At 38.1% G+C, this 22,190-nt stretch overlaps 1 protein-coding gene across 3 annotated transcripts in view; it reads left to right on the forward strand.

Annotated features, from left to right (window-relative positions):
* The window catches only part of CADM2 (cell adhesion molecule 2), a 681,753-nt gene that overhangs the window by 655,071 nt on the left and 4,492 nt on the right, over positions 1-22,190 (forward strand). For all 3 annotated transcript variants that reach the window (XM_075102266.1, XM_075102284.1, XM_075102275.1), the window contains one exon: positions 20,473-20,598. In XM_075102266.1, coding sequence (XP_074958367.1) covers positions 20,473-20,598 — 126 coding nt within the window. The remainder of the gene's footprint in view (positions 1-20,472; positions 20,599-22,190) is intronic.

The following is a 22,190-nucleotide window of genomic DNA, read 5'->3' on the forward strand; positions in this document are numbered from 1 at the left end:
TTTGGATTGTTTCAGGGGAGTTAGGGTGGTTGGGTGAAGAAGGTATAGAGTTGGCTCCTGGCCCATCCGTAAAGTACGTCCTAATTATAACTTCTTTTCCTAAAGAAAAAAAGAAATAGTGATACTGCAGCTTAATACAGTGCTACACCTGGAGTAATACACAAGATGACTGATGTTAAAGAATATATAGCAAACAGATAACAGCACTTCTATTCCACTAGATGATGCAGAGAAGACTCTGCCCCTGCATGTATATTCAGGCAATTGAACTGAGTACACACTCTCAAGGCATACTTTTGTCTGCAATAGGGATGTTAAAGTTTCATTTCAGCAGTCTCTTGCCTGCTTCAGGCAAAAATTGGAATCCTGGCTTGGTCCCAGCAACTTGAAAAGAATCTGATGCCTATACAAATATACATAATGGCACTCTTCATCATTAGGAATTATGTTATTTTTCTGTTTCTCCAGTAATGTTTCATAATGAATCGAAATGAGCTAGATGACTCGCTAGTAGTTTGAATACTAATTAAAAGGAGACCTTCAGCAGTTTGTGACCACTTCTAATGCTTCTAATTTCTGTTTGTTTACATTTCTGTTTATCAGTGAGACTTGTGTTGTAGAAAACAGAGGAATCTTAATTTCTCGCTCTTTCTTTCCTTTTTTTTAAGGAGTCAAGCTTCCAGATCTACAGTAAACTCTTCCTGCTCAGACATCAGTGCAACTCAGACTATGCCAACAGGGTTTTCATTTCCCTGAAGCAGGGGTTCAGAATATTGAGCAGTTCAGAGTAGGATTTACAAGGATTTTACCTGCCTAGTTGCCCCATGATTTTCTCACTTCTTTCCTTCAGTTTTGCTTCAATGGACAGAAAATTAAATTATTTGAAAACAAAAGGAATTTAGCAATAGCAAAGCAATCAACTAACTGGGGAAACAAAAGAAAAAAAGGGAGAAACATGATAAAGTATGTATTGTTTGCCCATCTGTTTTTTGCTAATAATACAATAGTGAATAGAAAATCAGCTAGTATTCTGGCTTCAAAGCTGGTTTTGCTAGTTGAAATTTCCTGCTGAGTTTCACCATTGTAGCTATTCCCATCCTTAATCTTTTTGAAGAGGATGTAATTTCATGTCTCTGCATCCACTTTTCAGTAACATTAAATACTTAGGAACACTTGCAAAATATGAAGCAGAACCCATGAGCTCAGTTGTGCCATTGCTGTTTTAACTCCTATGACTGATGAACAGGGCAAAGTTCAGAGCTGGTTGCCTACCACGAGAAGGCAGCTCTTGAAATGATGGGAAGGGACCCAGCAGTTCTGGGCACCAGCGGGCTGCATTTTGAACATTAAGGAAGCAGGAGCATTTCGTAAAGCTCAGTCTCTTCTTTAGTGGTGTTCAAGTAGAAAATCAAAGATGCACAGGGTTATACAACTATGTATTTTATTTCTCTGTTGGTATGCGTCTGTTTTTCAATGCCATAAGAATAGAAATGGGCAATAGTGCAATCCAGAGAGAGATGTATCTTATTTCCTATCACTATTTAAAGAATCCCTTATAGTTTCTTTAAAAGAGTGTGTAAAGAGACAGCATTTGGAGGAAGAATGGACAAGATCAGTTTATAACACTAATCCTAATTTCCCTGAACAATAGAGAGAAATATATGTGTAAAATAAAACTGGTACTCCTACTCCTGCTACTACTACTAGAAGCAATAACTAAGACAAGGGCATGCTTATTATAATTAATTGTTCTTTTAAGGAACCTCTGAAAATATGCCTTTCCTTTTCCCATCTCTACCACATAGAGAAAGCAAATGTATCCAGTACTTTTACTTGGTCCTGGCTGGTTTAATCCACAGGCACAATAACTCTTTCTGCTGAATTTTAGAGCATTCTGTCATGTAGGAAGCACCACAAATCACAGTATGGCTGCATCTCTATGAATCAAAATTGTTTATGAACAAAAGTGAATGAAATGGGAAAAATGGAAGGAAAGAGGTTTGTGGTCATAAGGCAGATTCTCTTCTCCCTTTCCAGTCTCTTCTGTTTCTTTAAAATCTCTTAAAATGTTTTGTTTATGATCTGGTATCAAAGACGTTAATAAGCACATAATGCTGTAAAGAAAAACATGGCTTTGCTTTTTCCAAAATTTCCACAACCAGCATAACACCTTTTTCATTATAATCGATTTTCAAGTTTGTTTAAAATGTTTCATGAGGCATAATCGATTGAAATAAGTCATCTAGTTTTCAAGGTGTTCCGAGAATAAAACGTTCCTGTACAATTTAGGTGTAAAAACACTATTAAGATGTTAGCACTAGAATAACTCTCGCTAAACATGTTGAAAATGAAGTTTGACTTTTTGATTTGAAAGAACAGTTCAACTCAACATCAATTACAGTCAGAGCTCATTATGTTTGTCTTGTTATAATTATCAGTCCTTTTATGTCTTAGGTCTTTCTTGAAGCTCTTTGGAAGAATACTCTGGTTTTGATGCACAGCTGCTTGTTTCACACAGGTTCTACCTCAGAAAGGAAGATCTGATATCAAAATGCTGTTGTCAGCCATGAAAAGCAATCACAGCCACCATTTTTTATGTTTCCTCAAAAGGCACATATGAGACATTTCAAAGTGCTGTATTGGAGTGTTTCACAACATTCATTTTTTCTCTTTAAGCAACCCCCCGAACTGGTACTTTTGATGTGCCATGGATCCCATACACATTGTTGCTTCTTTAAAGCAGTTCTTACTGAAGTTCTTACACTGTATGGTATTTCACTCCTCAAGTAATCCTATGCATATTGCTGTTGGCATATGAAGAGGTGGAATAATTTGGAGTCAGGTTCTGAGAACTGGATGTTAAGAAACCTTTCTCTAGCACTTCCCTCGGTATTTATTTGTGTGTGTGAGTCTATGGACTAAACAGCTTTATTTTTTTTAAGTTTTTCCTTCACATGTCAGCATTTTAAACACGGATACCTGTAACAGCTGATTATAATCCTTAAATGGTCTCTAAAAAACCACCAGTCCATAAAAAAGCATTATGCCAAAATATGCGATTTAAAAGTTATAAATATTATCCTTCCTGAAATTTTACTGCTTGGGTTTGGCTGCTGGGGATGTACCTGCACAAGGGTTGTTCTTTCCTGCCAGGCTGCACGTACTTTGTCGAGTTTGCTCTCTGGTCTGAGATAATGTGACAGACTAGCTTTAAAGATTATAATCTGGTTCAAGAAGTCTTCTTGATGATACTGTGTTTAAATACATGCCAGACCATAATGTAAATATGTGCATGAGATAAATACCTGTTCAGTGTTTTTCAGAATGGTTTCTGTATTGTTTGTAATAAGAAGCAGCACATCTTCAACCATACTGCACACAAAGGTCCCAGAAGTAGTCTGTATTGGCTGAGAAACATCTCTATCAGCCAACAGCCCATAGTAGTAGAGTTTAAGTTGTTTAAAATATTTAAAAGCTTGAAATGTGCATTAAGTCAGATGGGAGAAAGTCTGCATCCTTAGATACTGAAGTAAAGCAAGCATGAGGCATACACAATGTTAAACTGCTCATGGTTAAGCCTCTGATGAAGGGCTCAGTCACGATAGTATTTATTTAAAGTGTTGGCTGGTGTAGTTCTTCATGGACATAATGGAAAACCGAAGCATTTGTTTTGTTTGGGCAAGTTTTGCTTCCAGCGTATTTCAGGAAAAGACAGTCAACTTCTTTTCTCTTCGTCTGTTCTGTGAAATGACAGACATCTCTTCTGGCAAAAAAGTCTTGCAGTAATTTGTCTGACTATCACCAGGCAGGTAAATAAAGCTTGAAAAGCAGATGTTTCAAAAAACAAATTTAAGCAACAGTAGACAATGTGATATACATTTAACTGTGCGTCTTAGCTTCTACAGATTTTCTTTTAATAACTAGAAACTAAATTCAGTAGAAAAGCAGTGCTTAGAAGAAAACTTTGCAAGATTTCACATACACTATTTTCTTCTATGTTCCCTTAAAAATGTTAACAGTATAGAAAATTAGGCAATGAACTATAAATTCCTGTCATGAGCTGCTAGAATGGAATTGGTTAAACAGAATAGTCATGACGTAAATGAGAAATGTACCCTGTCAACTAAATGTACATGTGCTTAAAAACATTATGTTCTAATCCACTGCTGTGTCAGAATTACACACCTTTGAAGAGATGCAAGATGTAGAGAGAGAAAGAGAGATATTTTAACTGAGTGTCTGTATTCTGTTGAAGATACAGTCAGGAATCAAACTAATCATTACAGAAAGTGGCAGAACATGTTAGTGACACCATGACACCATCACATACAATGTGACACCATCACATATGATGTTTTCAAATACAGTGTTCCAGTTCATTCATAGATGAGGTGTTGGTCAGGAACTACCCATCTGAAAGTAGTTTACATCTTGTTTGGAATGCTGGAGCATTTTGACCATGCCCAAGGCCAAATCATACTGTCGCTGGTCAGCATACACTTGCTCATGCATGAAAGGGAGATGAGACAAGAGATGTGGCCAAAGAAGAGGCAGTCTGATACTCAGCGCATCATGTTAGGCAGTCAGCTATAGAAGAGGAGATCGATGCTGAATTAGGCATTTCAAGCTGTTCTTTGGGTTCAACAGCTCATGTGTTCACTCTACCTGTGCTCTAAGCCAGTTCCATTCAAAAGTGGTGTTTTATTAAATTAAGGTCACAAAACCCTACCTCTCAGATAACATGACTATCAGCTTCTGGGGACTTCATTTCTGTCTCATAATGCAAGGGTGATCATGGCCGTGGCATGTAATTTTGTGGTGGTGATGCCCTTACGATTTTCAGGAGGTTTCACCCCCTTTCACACAGGCCAGAATGCTGTTTATTTTAATATGCCCTGTTAATGGCCACAACCCTAGTGAGACATAATGATTCTGCTCCTCTTCATGTTGCAACTTGAATAAAGCGGCCTGTGGCTAGTACAATTTGATTTTAATTCAGTGTTTTCAACATTCTTGAGGTAAAAAAAGAAATCAGTTGGGCCCTCAGGCAACTTAGGGCTAGAAACACCCACCCTGTGAATTTAAACCAACTTTATGGGGCAGGCAGGTACACAAATGATCAGCTCAGCCAAAACAGTGCTGCCTTTAGATGTGCACGATACAGCATATTAGTTATCCAAGGATATGTTCATCAGGGACACATTTGTCTCACTGTCCTTTAAATGGCTTAAGCCATGCTTTTGTGAACACTCTTCATTACTTTGTTGCTCAAATTTGACCTAAAATGTACTGAAGATATTTTAATGCGCTTTCAGTTCTGCTACTGAGTGCACAGTAACACTGACTAGAAAAAAAATGCAAGAGGTGTCATGGAACCTAATTTTGGGACAAGGAAATCTTCTTAATTTCCAAAGCAATAGTAGGAAGTAAGAACAACCCTATAGCAAGGCAATAACTGGTTTTATGCAGATGCTGTGGCACTGGGGAAGTCCTTTTAAATGACAGTTTTTCTGAAGCTGTATGAGCATCTTTCATTAAAAAGTAACAGAGAAGAAGGATGGTGCTAGAGCTGTGGAAGGCAGGAGACCCAGAAGACTGTGTGGAAGCAAACTCATAAATATGGTTGGGATACTATATCATTAGCAGATTTTCTGAGAAATTTTCCTCTCCTTGAAGGCAAATTACCAAAAAGGAAGGGACTGGAGGAAGCAGGAGAAAAAGAGATGGCTGATGCACTACTGAATGTTTTCCCACAGAATTTGGGGGTGGAGGGGAATTTCAGATCAGAGTTATTGCAGCAGGATTTTGTCTCTCCAGGGTTGTGGAGATTTGGACCATATATTTAGTTGTCAGATTGTTAAATGAGGGCTTCCATGTGGTAGTCCCGTCAGAGTCCCTGCTGTGTTTGGGGCCTACAGTGTACTTTGAAAGATGCGTGCTTGCTGTTATTGCATGGAGATAAGCTGCAGTATATTTTTATCTATGAAATGTTTTGTGCATTGACTATCAAGTCTGACAGGCAGAGAGTTTCTGTGGTTGCTGTTTCTTACTCCCTGCTATTACAGAGAAACAACACCATCCAGATTTTTACTTGCATGACAATTTCTCTAGTGAGTAAAGAGATACAAGAGATTTCAAATTAGTTAACCTTGCTATAAATAAACCTAGATATACCTGAGAAAAACAGAATTACACTAGTTTTGTCAAGCTGGCCATAAAACTGAAGTCCTCAAACCGAAAATACTGCAATTGCCACGGAATGCTGAAATGTCAGCTCATTTCTTTCCAAATCTACCCTCTCAGTAATTGTAAACATAATTTGATGGCAAGTCCATTGGAACAATTCGCTGATCTTTGACATTCTTATTATGCATAATGCTTTGTAAAGCATTATCTGAAATAATCTAGTATGGAACGTTTTTTATCAGAATGGCAGCTCTGACCCTGTTTTTGAGATCAAGAAAAAAATTTATTTCAAGAAAAAAAAATTCTTAGACAAACACAAGGCCCCTTATGTCATATAGTTTTCATATATGTCATATAGAGTTTTCATCTGCCAATATACAGCTGCTTTCTGTGGTATGATTTCTAAGGTTTTAATGTGGTCTCCTGCTCCTTGAGTCAAGTATGTCCATTACTAGAAGGTAGGGCAAAATTAATTGGAAAGCCTGTTGAATTTTTGATAGTATGGATATAATAATGATGGCAACAATGTAAGATAACACAGAAAGAACAGTACATCTTAAAGCAATAGTAGGATCCTAACATCCATCTGCAGGATGGTGGTTTATTATTAACTATTCATTTTAAGATGCAGAAACCTGGGACACATCTTTATCAATTTTTGTGTGCATGCGTGTGTAGTCTTCATTTTGGTGGGCCATTACCCATTTCCTGGTATTGTAGCATAATATAAGTTGTAAGGGACCTCTGGAGACCATCTGGTCCAAGGCCATCTTCAAGTAGGGCCACTGTACATCAGGTTGCTCAGGGCCTCATTCAGGTGAGTTTTACATATGTCCAAGGATGGAGAACCCACAGCATCTCTGGGTAACCTCTTCCAGTGTTTGACCATCCTTGTGAAAAAGAATTTCTTAATATCTAGTTTGAATTTCTGATGTTCCAGCTTGGGTCCATTACCTCTCATCTCTATGCACCTCTCTTAAGACTCTGGCTTGATCACCTCTTCTCCTTCCTATGTAGTAGCTGAAGCTAGCAATAATGTTTCCTCCTTTAGCTCTCTCTTCCTAAGACTGGAAAAAAAAGTCAATATCTCAGCATCACCTCATACGTTATGAACTCCCACCCAACCACCTTGGTGACCCTTACTGTCTATGAGCGAGGGCAGCCGCTAATTAGCTGACCTCTGCAGGGAATTAATTTGCTGCTCTCTTTTATTTTTATGTATCATTCACCAGGATTGTCATGCTTAACATTTGTGAAATATATTATATTATGGCTTATATTTGCAGAGCCGTGGTAACTTTTGGAACAAGGCTAGTTTATAGTACCGAAGATTTAACCGCTTATACCCTATGGCAGCAATGAAAGGCACAAATGTCCCTTGAAATATCTAACACATTCATGTGCTTGAACAGTTACTTAAGTTATTAAAAGAAATTGCTGTACCTGTACACGCATTATTTTAAAACAGTCACATTTTATGGCTCTTTTATTGTGATTATTGTGATTGCTTTTGTTACTGAGTTGTCATTAAATTGGTAGGATTACCTTGTAATACTGTTCGTTGAAACCTTGACAGCTAGATGCAGGTTTGCTTGCTTTGTGTAATTTTAAAGTTCCAAACTGTATTGTTGCATTTGATTAACATACAGATACAGGAACTAACCTTTAAATGCTTCCCTGAGAATTTAGGAAGTTAAAACTCAATATAAAGAAATTTTAATCATAATTTTCTGGGCTTAATTGTAATGCATAAATTATTAGCACTTATGAGAAAGTAGACATTACTGGGATGAAAAAGAAAACTGAAGTCAGGAGATAATAGCTGTTAATTTTTTAAATATTAATTCTTTGCTACCTTCTTATATCAGATGACCTACACCTTCAGTGATTCTATTATTAAAATGGAACAGCTTTTCCTCTTAAATTCAAGGTCATTTATGAACCCAAGGGTTCATGTCGACCTGTTATACAATGTTTAACAACATCCTTAATATTTCTCTGTTTGTTTCCATAATCTGGAAGTAGATTCATCCTATTTCTGGCTAATTCCCGTATTTCTGGGGTTTTTTATTTTCATCAATTACCTGGTGTGAATTACTTTTAGTAATGTAGCTGTGTAAGGCTATCTTGTTCAGGCTCATCTCTCTGAAATAAAGGCTTCCAGCTATTAATTTCCTCATTATACAAACACATAATAATAGATGCTTAGTTTCCTTCTATATGAAAATAAAAAAAATATATCCAGCAAAATCTTAGGAAAAATGAAACCCACAAAAGTCCCTTTCAATTGTTTTTAAATACTATTATATAGAGTATTCTTTGTAAGGACAGGTGAAGTATCTGCCTTACCCCTACTACCATGATATCTCAAAATCATTCATTGGTCTGTGAGTCAAGATCATTCGTTGTTCATGAGTGTCAATTTACGTTAGGGGAACTGAGGCACAGATAAAGAAAACACTTTGCCAAAGTGCGCACCCAGGTATTTCTTGCATGGCAAGGTTTTAAACCTGATTTTCCATGCTTATCCCTGGAAAAACTAGCCTTCCTCTCAAGGGGGTGTCACCAGCATGGTGTCCTGGAGGCACACCAATCTCTAGGCCTTACGCGTTGCTGTGAGCGCATGAAGTCATCACTAGGCAGAGCAAGTGTACATTTTTATGATTTTGCTGGACTGCAAGGTGTACAAAAACCCTGTCCACCTTAAGTACCAAAATAGATTTTGCAGGAGCAGGCCACGTGCTGCCCCCTTGGCCCAGGTGACAAGAGCAGCACTTTGATGAGAGGCTGCTACCAGTGAGGGGGGCTCTCTGATTATGCGCTGCCCAGTGCCGTGGGCTCTCCTCTGCTTCTGGCACCAGACCCAGACATGCTGGGGTCAGAGCAAAGCTGTCGCAGTGGGCTCTGAATTCATGAATCTCACCTCCACAGGAGGAGAGGCAGCTTGCTAAAGCTTTCCAAAAGGCAAGGAAGGCTAAAAACACTGCTTCTCACAGCTAAAGGAGTCCTAGCTCCTTCTTTAGTTTATCTGTACCTCCTTTGGTAGCCAGTGTCTTGTAAACTGAAGCTGGGATCTAACACTCCAGTTCCATCTCAACAAAAGCATATAATCCTGTTTTAAGTCCCATGCTTCATACTGGGAGTTATATTGTTATAGATGTTAGTGGGATAGTAATAACTAAAATTTTGCTGACTAAAAAGCTTTCTGGATTGAACAGAATGTCATAATGACTGGAATCACATTTTTGGAGTGCATCTTTATTTTTAATTAGTTTAACCATGCAGAATACTTCAGAGAGAAAAGTCATGTCCCTTACATGGCTATTAAGAGAACAGACTTCGTAGGAAGGAAGGGAAGAAGAAAAGAGATAAAAGTTGCTCAGCAGTGGCACTTGGAAGAGTTGCGTTAGGTCCAATTTGTTTGGAATGTTGTTTTTTGCTTTCACATTTTGTGTTCATGCTTTCCTAAAGAGAGGACTAAGTTTTCAGAGGCCTTTTAGGAGGACATGTCATTTAATGAACCACTTCAGTTAAGTAAGAGTGGATGCCCAGTCATGTAGGCTAATGAGACAATTTACCATAAAGAGATTATATGGAAAAACTCATTCAGTTAAAACAGAAAAAGAACTGAATAGGGAAAAGAAGGGAAGGTTACTGGTTGGAGTGATCATATAGGAGATGAGCAGAATATTTCTAGAGCAAAAAATGCCATGAGATGTTTCCCAAGCTCATGAATGCTTCCAAGAACTTCTTCCAGACCAATGGCTAGAAGGAAATCAATTTTAACCACTGCACTGGGCCAAAGCTCTCCTGGCTGGGCAGTACCTTGATTTACACGGAGTGTCCTGGTACGCTTTCTGGGCAGAATGAATGTTCAACAAGGGCAAATGTGATATGGTAGGCCAGAAAGATCTATAGTTTCTCTAGGGGAGGAGATTTGTCTTTTTTAAAAAATAAGCACTTGTATTTTCAATTTTGAATTAATTTTGTTGTTCTTCTGTGAGTTTTAAACCTCAAGGAGCTGTAAAGTGTAAGAAAGAACAGCCCTTATTACCACAATTAGTTATTCTGTGAATATCCCACACACATTTTTCCCCAGGCTTGCTTTCTTACCATAAGTTTTTAAAAAGACCTGTAGTAATGTAGCAAATTTTGACTCTCCACACATCACACATTGCAACCACCACTGCAGGGAGAGGCATAAAGGAAATGGAGAAATGGCGGCATCATTTTTGATTTTTCCCTTGAGATTTCTATTGTGTCTTTTTTGGGTAGCTGGTTGGGATTTTTCTTTAATGAAAGGCCCTGAATCTCTGAATTTCTGCTCAGAGAGAGGCTTGCATTTTTCAGCAGATATAGTTTGAAACTACTGATGTATTTTGCAGGACTTTTCTGATTTTTAAAGTTCTCCTCCAGAATTGTTCCAGCACACCATTTACACTTATTTCCCCAGTGTTAGACTTTTTACAGGTTTCCAGCATCAGGAACAGTCTCAGGCTACTATTAAATTGGGTTTGCCATCTTCAAATAGTGTGAGCACAATAGGCATTTAGTAAAATAAACATGGCCCCATTATTTCTTAATGCCTTGCTTAACAACTTTAAGATTAGACCACATCTCCCATACTCCCAGTAGGCAGCACTTAAGCAGTGAGTAATATTTCTTCTGCCATAGTCAAGTAATCCCAAATGTAAGTAATTTACAGGATGGCATTAGGGACTGTTACAAGAGACATATTGTAATATGTCACTGAAAATCAGTCTGCCTCTGCACGTTTGATCAACAGCCAGATGGAGGCTTTTATCACATTTATTTAATCTGAAACATACATAGTAATTACAGTGGACCTCTGATTTTTCCAGTCCTCATTGCTGTCTCAAGAGAAGGTAGGAAATGAATCTGTCAGTTGCAGACTGGTGTGGATGTGACCCCCTTGGTAGAATCTGGATGTACTGCAGCTAGCGGTGTTGACAATAGAGATCACGAGTGCTGCTGGAAATGAATGCATGCTGCTGAGTTCAAAAAAAATAGGCCCCCAAACCAAAAACTGTGTAGCTTTGTTTTTTATGAATACAAAAAGCCTTTAGGAAAGCAAAGATCAACTTTATTCTTAGCAAATCCATTACCAATCAATGGCGTTAAGAACAAACAGTCTCTTACTAATAGCTGGATGGTATTTAACTTTAAGGCATCTGAAAACAACAAAGTCTTAATGTTCCCAGAGGAGAATTCGGTTAAGATGTTGAATTCCATCAAGCATGTTGTTATTAAATAGCAAAAATATTGTTATTTCCATTAGTACAGAGTTGGCATAAAGAATGGGTAGCATTCAACTAAATCACAAGCAAAAATTCAAACAAATTGAAGGCAGTTTTAGGCTTGGACAGAAACTTCAGTAATGGCTATTGACATTGTCCCAAATAATTTACGTAAGATTTTATGCCCTAATTAAAACAGCCATAAAAGATGCCTCACATATTAACAGGGGTGTTCACCTTCCTATCAATAATTTACTCTTCTGTTACTCTGTGCATTACAACAGACTATCTCTGCTAATATTTCTCACATTTCTGTTTCTGAGGTGAGCTGGGTCAGTCACAGCCTCTTTTGGATCGGTTACCCTAGCCACAAGTATGCTTAGCTAATCTTCTAGAGATATATTGACAGATAAGATATGCTATTAACTGCCAAAGAGGAAATTCTGTTACAATTACTCATACTGAGTAGTCCCACGACAGATTAAATTGCTATTCAGCATGAATAAGGTGTCAGATTCTGGCTGTAAGTGGCTGGTTTACTGGGGTGTTTTGATGTCATTATAGGCTTATAATTATTCTAATCTGATTTGGTAAGAAAAAATTAGTATGACAAGCATGAAGAATTCATTTGAACAATAGGTTTTCTTCTACCACAGAGTAAGTTTTAATTAGAGCTGTTCTTCAATCAAATTAAAGCCGCCCTTCTTGGGTTTAAAACTCTCATGAACATATTCAGTACAATGTACCGGGTGCAACTGTGAATCTGTTCATGCCTCTCTGATCCTTATACAACCATATATATTCTTGGCTAACTTTATGTCTGTGGCTTTGGTTTAGCTGTGAGAAAGCCTTCTCCTCCCTAGCTTCTGCCATCAGGAACAGCTTTGTCTCTATCTCTACACTTCACTGAGCTTCACTCCATTCCATTTCCACTTCACTCCATTTGTTTCATACCATTTCTTAGCTGAAAGTGTGTCTTTTCTTGCACTGCTTACTCGAGGTAGTATTTATTATTTGAGCTCTGCAGTGGTACTGATTAGCTCTGAGAAGCAATCTGTGAGGGATTTTGTATAACAGGCAGCATAAAAACAAAGTGGCAAAAAAGTCACAGTGGAAACATTTATACTACTTTCTAGTAGGCTTAAGCTATTGGGACCTCCTTAAGGTTAGCAGAATAACTTTCTTAAATGCTTTGAGCAATTACTCTCTTGGCAATCTAACCATAGTTCATGATGTGTAGTTGTGGTGATAATATGTTGCGTTCTTGTGGTACGTGAAAGATAGTAACACCAGAAACCATCTGAGTGCCTGGCCCCAACCTCTGTGACGGCAGGCAGCAATGGATGCCTCCGCACAGAAAATTCTGCTGAGCACATGCTCCACGCTCCCATCCCACACAATCATGTTCATAGCAAACACAGGTCTGCAAGAATTGACCAAAAGCCTCAGCTGTAAGGTGCTACAAGGAAGCAAGCAGAGGAGTACATTGGCATCTTCAGTCTCTGTGTTAATTACAGAATGGTTCATTATTTGTGTAGACAATTAACTTCTGATGGCAGGAAAAGGAGTTGTGTGCACATACACACACCTACTCCAGCTGGTGCCCATCCTTTTTTTGATGAAGAAAACTGAGAGGAGCAGGGATCCTCCTATATTTATTGATAGAAAGTCATCAGAGGAAATGACACTTATGAAATGTGTTTTCTCACAAAGTAGGAAGTTATGCATCTTGATTTTCTAGGTAGGGGTGGGTTCTTCCGGTTTTTTTGGGGGTTTTTTTGGGTTTTTTTTGAGTATCTGGTAGGCTGAAGTTTCTAAACTTTATCTGCTTTATTTTGTTTTCTGCAATGGAGGCACTGAGCAGTCTGGAACTTCACAAGACGATTAAAATTAAAATGCTGGAAGCAGAGTTAAGGCATCACCTGCATGCTGCTGCAGCCCACAGTCAACTCATGTGGGGAGAGAAACTTAACAGGGAAATTCTAAAGTCATCTGTGCCAGTCATCTCTTTCCTTGCAGCCTCCTGTCTCAGTACCCAGAAGTTACAGCCGAACGGGCTGCAAGTGTTTTTTCAAACCCTGAATTGACTTAATTATCCTCTACAGAAAACAGGATGAAGGCAAAAATTTGCAGATCTTAGTTCTTTTTTCCTAAGACAAAATCTGAAGCAATTAATGAGTTTATTGATGGACAAAAATATAATGTTGTCAATAGAAAAGTCTTTTATGTGCTCTAATTAGAGGAGCTGTTCCCTTCAGGAAACCAGAGCTTTTAAAGCAGCATTAAGGAAAAAAAATAGAGAAAGTAAGAGAAAAAAAGCTTTTAAAAAATGTCTCAGTGACATAAGGCACAAAATCTATCTCTAAAGACCCTGAAAAATATTGTTAAACTTTTCGTCTTAATGTTGTAGGTGTACATCTCTCTTATTATCATTGCAAAAAAATACTTTTACAAAATATACAGGTATGGATAATGCTTTTATTTAGCTTTGACAAGGGCCACCTACTTACAAGTACACATCACAAAGACATTTGGGTTTTTCTGTCCACTGAAAGAAGTCTTAGATTCATGAGAACAACATGAACTCTTCAAAAGGAGCTGTAGGTTCAGCTGCTGAAACATTAGTGTGGGACTTTTATCATTCTGGGATGTGGGCGCTGCTTAATAGGAATGTATATTGAATACAGTACTACGAAAAAAAATCAGTTAGAGGCAAAATGGGCCAAATGTGCTACTGCAGTAACGTGGGAAGAACAGGCTATCAATTCCTTTGAAGGTTTACAAGTAAACTTTTATTCTGCCTGTCTCCTCTATTGTTGATGATGTTCTACTATTAAAATAGCAGTTTATATATGCTGTATATTAGTACACTGTTTTGTTCTTCTTTGCTTCAGGCACCGAAGGAAAAAGAAGCTTGTCACATATTTTAAGTTCAGAATTGGTTAATAACAAAACACATTTTCAACAAATTTCACAACCAGCCCCTTTGGGCAGCGACTCTTTGCAATTTAAATGAAGGTGCAGAAACTTTCTTTTCCCCCTTAACAATACTTTCACAAGTTTTGCGTACTTGTATTTTAGTGGTTAGCAGTATATTACAAAACGAGATTAAAAGTACCAGTTTCATCACTCCAGGCCAGGCAAGGGAAATTGAACTCTGGGGTGACCAAATTAAGATGCTAAAATGGGTAAATTCTACTTACCAGCGGTTTTCACAGACAGCACTACTGCTGCTTTTCCTAAATCAAATGCCTTGTCAGCTATAACTTCAGTCCCATTTCCCCATCTCCTATCCATATTGTGAGTAAATTCCTATTTTAGTCTTGCTTCCTACTGATGTTAGACAAATGATTGTGATGTTGGTGGGATTTTTTGTTTGTTTGTTTTTTAAATTATTAATTCTTTTCCAAAACTTACATTTGTGGGACAGTTAAAAATGATATGGACCCCATGGCTAAATCTGGTGAATGATATTAACCTAAATACATTTTAAAAACCAAGTTTGTTCCATAAGCTGCAGAAAGAAATCTCTGGTTTCCAATGAGATTGTGCCTCATGGTTGACTGCCTTTGTAATTGAATTATATAAATACTGCAGTGTGAGCTGACCCCTTATGAGACAAGAAGGAAGAGAAGCAGAAAGAGTGGGTAGGGGGAAGAGGAAAAAGGTGAATTGGGAAGGGCTCAGATGTTATAAATGCCTCCCAACCATGTGAAAAGCTTCAAACAGGATCTGCACCTTATTGAACACCAAAGTACTCTCAATAGAGAGAAACCTCTATTGAAAACTTGATTCCTGGGCACAGATTTTGACTGAAGCTTTTGTCTCCTTTAGGGTTTTTCTAAAGACACCCTTCCTATAGGTTCTCTGATACCTAATAAAGTCTGAGCTCCTGCAGAAACCTGTCCCTTCAGGTTCGTTATAGGAAAACAATAATCTTGAGATCATTATTGTCTCTCAAAACTTGTCATAATGGATCTGCGATTCTTAAGTAATTTGGGCAGAGTGAGAGAGCATGATCACGGAAGCTCCCTCTCCTTAGGAAATTAAGCTAAAATGCAGATACGTGTCAATGAGTAATATTTCGAATTTAACTTGCATTCACTGGTGAACTTCACAAAACCCAAAACTACTTGCTTCCCATAGTTTTTGAGTTTTGCTCTCCTCTGGCTAAGGCACTTAAAAATAGCGCAGGTTTAGATGTCTCGTGATTTGTGGCTCCTTGCTAGATTTTCTCCAGAAATGTTCACTGGCTTCCACCACTCATTGTCACCCTACCCTTATCTGCAACAATTCAACAGCCCTTCGAACATGACAGAACAATTTATTTAATTTTTCTGCTTTTTTGGTTTTCCCACCCTAAAATGCACATTGCTTTACTGATCTGATTTCGAGCCAGGCCCTTCGAGGAATTACTTTGGCAAAAATATGAAGTATTGACAAGTTGCAATGGAGGTGATAACAAGTCACTGAATATGGGGAAAGAAGCAGGGGTCACTTGAAGAGATTTTTCTGCCACATAAATTGTAACATGGAGCCATGCCCCAGGATCCCTTGCTGGAGCAGTTCTACTTTGCCTCAGCAGTTGATTATTCATCAAGTCAGTAAAAGTGACTGTAGGCTGGTGGTTTCAGTACTTTTCTGAGAAATGGGCCATCCCTGTTCTTTTCCCAGCCTTAAGGAACAGTAATTTATGAATAATACATCTGCTTAATACATCTTCATTTTGTGAATGCTATTTAAGCTCCAGAGCAAATTAGGACCTTTATTTCCAATTTAGTAGAAATGGTCAAACCAAATTATTATTTTGGATGCCTCAAACCTGGGTACATCTCACGCTCAGACTGATTTTTTTTTAAACTTCAGCGCCTGTGCCAAAAATACACCTTAATAAAGTTCTGCAATAAAGGGGGCCACTTGAGCATATATTCCCCAAAATATGCCATTTCAGCATTCACAAATGTGCTTGTTCTCTCTTTGCTCGGGAAAGGGTTATCTGACCCTCTCCTGCAGCCTGCTCAGTCAAGTCAACTGTGCATAAATAAGAAGGAAACTTATGCAGGAAGAAAATGAAATTAGATGAATAATTAACATATACTTTATGCAAAAGCACGAAAAACTGTTCCAAAATTTCTCTGCTAAACTAACGTGTGAATTCATATAAAAATGTTCTATGCTGAAACTTTGTCAGCAGGTCATAAAAAGCACACATCTACTTATTTAATAGGTCTAAGATTTATCTGATATGTTTCATTTCTTAATGAATGATGGGGTTTTTTTGCTCTTAGTCATTTTAAGTGTGTTATTTCTGCAGGTTTGTGAGCAAATAATAGCGGGCAAATCCCAGAAGTTGAAAACGGGTGCAACTTCACAGCATCAGCAATCAGTATTTTGAAGAGGCTTCCTAAATTTAGGACAAAAACAAATAAAAGAGAATTATGAGCTTTTGTGTCATTATCTTGCTGTAAGGTTTCCTTAGTCTCATCAAAGGATGAAATAAACAGAAAAAGAACTGATCTTTGAAGAAGATCTAGTCTGATTACAAAATTTTCATTTCACCCTTTCAGGCCATGACTACTGTAGCTGCCTGTGCTCGTGCAGTAAAAAACAGTCTATATTTAAAACAGGAACAGAGTAATGTATTTTTTTTTTATGGAAACAGCTGGACTGTAAGTATTTATTGCACAGTTGCATACTTAAGATTTCATTTGCTGGAGTTATATGTGTGGCAGGGTAGGATTTACCTGGTAAAGCCCATGAATGGGAATCTAAAAATAATCCGAATACTGTTATATCTTTTGGAAAGCAAACTGCACAGTGGTCAGCACCCAAATACACACTTAGCACTTTCAGGAACTATAATGGGAGTTGCTAATACAAATGTCCAGAACACTTGGATAATTATGCATGTTCACTGTATAAATACCTAAAATACGAAATGACATAGTTTCCAAACCCTTACATTTCTACCTTTCAGATACTGTTCAGGCACATTTTGACATAGTAATTATTTATATGATGATAGATAGCCCCAGATCTATTATTCACTCATGGGGCGTAGGTCATTTCATGAAAGGCAAAAGTATAATGTTACTCTGTATGCATAATAGCATTACTCTGCATGCATAATGTAGAACATATTTATATTTAATGATGACATTATTTTTCTATGAGGAGAATATTTCTACGAGGTGCACTTCATGTTCAGAATATTGTTTATGTTGTACAGATTTTCATTTTGAGATGAAAGAATGCTTGTTTCCCAAGAAAAAGTTGGCCACTTCTGAAGATCTTTATTTCATTCCCTTCCATCTCTTCCTTCCTCTCCTTTTTTCTTTTTATCAAATAAATTGTTCAGTGGTAATATAATTGTAATAGGTCATGTACAAGTTTTTTCATGAACAAACTTGTCTAGCAATACTTATCAATGTAATCTGTCTTTGATACCAAGCTTAAGAGATTATAGCAGAAATACAATACTACCTTTGCATTCCAATGAATACCTAAATTAATTTTCAAGTTAAAAATTTCAACCTATAGCAGCAGTAGAATTGCATTAATCCATGCTAACAGGTGGGAACCTTATATTCATGCTGGCTTTAGGTCACTTCGTGTAGTCACATCAGGTATGTCAGAGGAGGAGTGAGTAGCTATATATAGGACATCATCTGAGGATGAAAAGAGAGAGGCATATTCATCTCAGTGTATTGTGAGGATTTTTATCTATAGTGTTTATTAAAGCTCACAGAGGAGATACGTTGTAAATCTGTGTATTGAGCTACGGCTGTACACTGCAATCAGCTTTTCAAACAATGCCTCTAGATAAAGTGCTGTGCTAACCCTTCTCTGGATTATACTCTGCATCAGGAAGTACATTATCCCTTAAAATATCACGTTTCATTCTTTAATTTTACTGCTAGTATGCTAGCCGGAGTTCGCTTTTAGTGGGAAAACGTGTTCGTGCTGCTCCTGGCCCAGTGTTGGGAAAGAGCATCTCCTGCAGGGGACACGCAGCACTTGGGGACGTTGCTACCCCGTAGTACCCAAACGGGCGCTGCCTTTTTGCTGCAGGGAGGAGGTTTACAGCTACGTTGCTACAGGCACCGCAGAAGGAGGAATTTGCTAGATGGCTCAAGCGGGCTGACAATCCTGCAGCAAGCTGTCACCTTCCGTTTTCTCAAGCGAGCAGTCACCTCCTCCTTACTCCCCTCAGAAAACAGCCTCTGCAAGGCATGGAAGAGGACGGCAGCACACTCCAAGCTCTTGCTTTGGGGAGGAAAGACTTCAGTCATCTTGCTTTTCCCTGTGAGGCTGCTGGCGCACAGAGCTCAGGGACATTTTTAATCACCAAAATAATGATGATGTCCCCTTCCACTGATTCTACGTACCCTGCGTAATGCCACTAACAGTAGCACCATGCCAGGATCTTTGTGGAGGCTGACTTCATAAGGTGTTTCTAGGTTTTTTGAGGCCAATACCTACTATTTGCCACCGCATCCACGGAAGCACTGTGGCCAGCTTCCCCAAAGTCCTCTTAGCAGCCAGAAGATGTGGGGGCTCAGAAAGCCAGCAATAAGTGGCAGAGGCATGCTTGATGGGCTCAGAGACTGTTAAGAGTGGAACTGTGTCTGTGACAGTGGCCACACCACTCTGTGCTCCAGCGGAGCTGGAAGTGTAGTTTCAGTATGCCTGACAATTTACAAAAGGAGGGGGAAACGCAATTCTTTTATTTCATGTATATAGTGTTGTATTTATGTACACTTGTGTGTATGTAGATATATCTATACATCTTACTGTGATACAATGATCCAGGTCAGCAGAATGTAATTATGGGATCATGGAATCACACCTCCTCGGTATTATCAGAGGCTCTTCTATGATCTTTACAGACTTGGCCTCTTTTCTGTGTAACTATTTTTCCTGCCTTTCCCTTTTGCAAAGCAAAGAAGTTGTTTGCAAACTATCTGTAGAATATAAACAGCTCCTACAAGGGAAATGCCCTTGAAGGTCTGAGAGTAGACTGATTGCAACATACAGTACATGCTAATAGCATCTTCAGAGAATTATTATTGCTTAGTAGCAGAGGCATTTTCATTAAAGTAGAAATCTTACCATGATCCTTAGATTGAATTTTTACCTTCTTTTGCATATTTCAGGTGAGTCACAGTCACAGATTGCTGGTTCATTGTTCAAAAGCTCCAAAGAATTACTCACCCCCTAAGCAGTGCCATTTCCCGTGATTGCTTCTTTGCAACTTTTGTGAAGCACCAGGGAACAGCAGAGGCAAATGACCAGCACAGAAAGCTTGAACCTGGCAGTATTCCTAGCGCTCTGCACAGAGTTAGTAAAATGAACCTGCTAATACATTGTCATAGCTGTTACAGCTTGCTCAGGTTGGGTGTTAATTGAGTATTCATAGTAAATTCACAAACTGACGTTTGAGGCTGAATGACGATCTTTCAGGTTGCCTGATACCTTTATCTGACCAAATTCATGCAGACTCAGCCATGTGCAGAGGAACTTGGCACGGCTGCACTTTATCTGCCTTTTTATTTCTGGTGCAATAGGATAGGATTGAGAGGAAGAGAATATATAAGGGTTCCCCACTGAGAATCAGTTCTATAAATTATGTATTATGCAGACGCTATTCTGCTGATGCTATCTGATCCCCAAATCTCAGTTCCTTGTTTTTCCTTCTATAAATAGCTATGGCCAGGTTTTCAGTTGTAAAATGACGAGGACAAAACCAGAACCCTTTCCCATTTAATAACCTCTTCCAAAGAAGAATAAGGTACTATTTTTCATAACTGTGATGTCCTTGGGGCTTTAACAGTCTGGGAATACAAGCAGCACTATGTTGTTGATAAGATACTGATAGTAAAAGAGGGAATAACCATGCTGAATATTAAAGAGAGAAATGCCCTATTTTCAGGATGATTGGTATAGAAGTTGGTATTGTGAATTTTCCTGAGAATTTTTGTCTGTGTAGGACCACTCTACCACTTTTGCTTTTTGTTTCTCCTTCTAGATCCAAATGCTTTGGCTGGACAGACCGGACCTGACCATGCTCTTATAGGAGGAATAGTGGCTGTAGTTGTCTTTGTAACACTATGTTCTATAATTCTCCTTGGTCGATACCTGGCAAGACATAAAGGTAGGAGAGATTTAGTGGAAGTTCAGTCACTTTTGGAAGCAAGGCATGATTTCACCTGGGAGTTCTGTTTTCTTTTGCCTTCCGCCATCTGCTAAATGATTTGGGCAGGAAAGCTCAGTTCACAGTCCAGCTGCAAGTGAAGTCCCTGTGAATTTTACCCAGATTTCCAGTGGACTGGCTAAGGCAAAGGACATCTAGTTATATGCCGAGGTCATCTCATAAGTCAGTGATTTAGAGAGACTAAGAGGTAAGATTGACCCTTGGTTTTGGCCCGTAGCTCTAGACACTTGATTACATGATCTCATAGTTTTAACTAGTATATCGGTTCAGCAGAATATATATATATTTTGAGTGAACAAGGCTTTTCATTTTAATAAATTGTTGTAATACTTTAAGTATGTATTTAAAAGATAATATCAGAAGCCGGTGGTGAGTTTTTCTGTCAGTGACCCTTTTACCAGTAATCCCACTGGAATAAGGGGTTCATTCCTGGGCCAAGCTTTACTTTGTTCAGAGATTTCACCTTAAGAATTCTACTCCCTTCATTTTCAGTCCCCCCACCATTAGAGATAACAGGGATGGAGTGACACTGACTTCTGACTAAGCTTCTCTGTGATCCTATTTTGACCTAGTTAATTCCAAAACCATTTCTTGAAGTTTAACCTCTGAATGGCTTGTAGACCTATTGTTAAAACTCAGTTGATCCCCTACCCACCGCCACTTCCCCCCTCCCCCCCCCAAAAAAAAAAAAAAGGTTAAGAGAGGATGAGTGCTGGTATTAACTCATTACATCTCATTTTAGATAGGATAATCATATGGCTAGCAGACATAAGCTGATAAAAATATCTTCTTGATTTGATGGGACTGTGCAGGGCAAGGCAAGATTTTTTTTTTTAATGAGCCAGTGAAGGTGTGGCTCTTTTGTTTTACTTTCCTGGATGAACACTTATAAATCTTATGCCAACATAAATAATGCTTTTCACAAAGGGAAAGTTGACTATTGTGCACAAATCTTTTTATTCCTATCCTGAGCCTAAAAATATCTGTGATAGTGTAATGTGAGGGGGTTCAGTTAATAAAACTACCTCAAATTTGTAATTCTTGGAAATTACTATGATAAAATTTTGTAAAATTAAAGTATAGATACTATCAAGAAAAAATAGAAATACAAAAATAATCAATGACCATTTTTTAAAAAAAAATTTAAAATAGGCATTTATGAATATCTAAGTCTTCAAAGTCGGTGTGGTTTTTTATTATTTTTTTTTCATGTTCCATGAAATAACCAAGATCTAATTACTTATTCTATAATTGCAAAATATATTGCATGTTGCTGCAGTTAGATAAAGTGGATTTTTATTAAAGGATTTCCTTAATTTATTGTGGATATGATTGAATTTGTGTATGTCCATTATCAGTATTAATACTATAAATATTTCTTAGACAAATGAGAAAGTTGAGTATACCTGTGTGATGTGTACTAAATTAATGTAAAAATATTTGTCCATTCATGAAGCGGTTGGAGCATGGTTAGAAATGTACTTCGTATAATGCACTGTAAAGCTAAGAAAACCCTAATATTTCGTTGTATT

The sequence above is a fragment of the Phalacrocorax aristotelis genome, chromosome 1 (assembly GCF_949628215.1).
Source record: "Phalacrocorax aristotelis chromosome 1, bGulAri2.1, whole genome shotgun sequence".
Taxonomy (NCBI): Eukaryota; Metazoa; Chordata; class Aves; order Suliformes; family Phalacrocoracidae; genus Phalacrocorax; species Phalacrocorax aristotelis.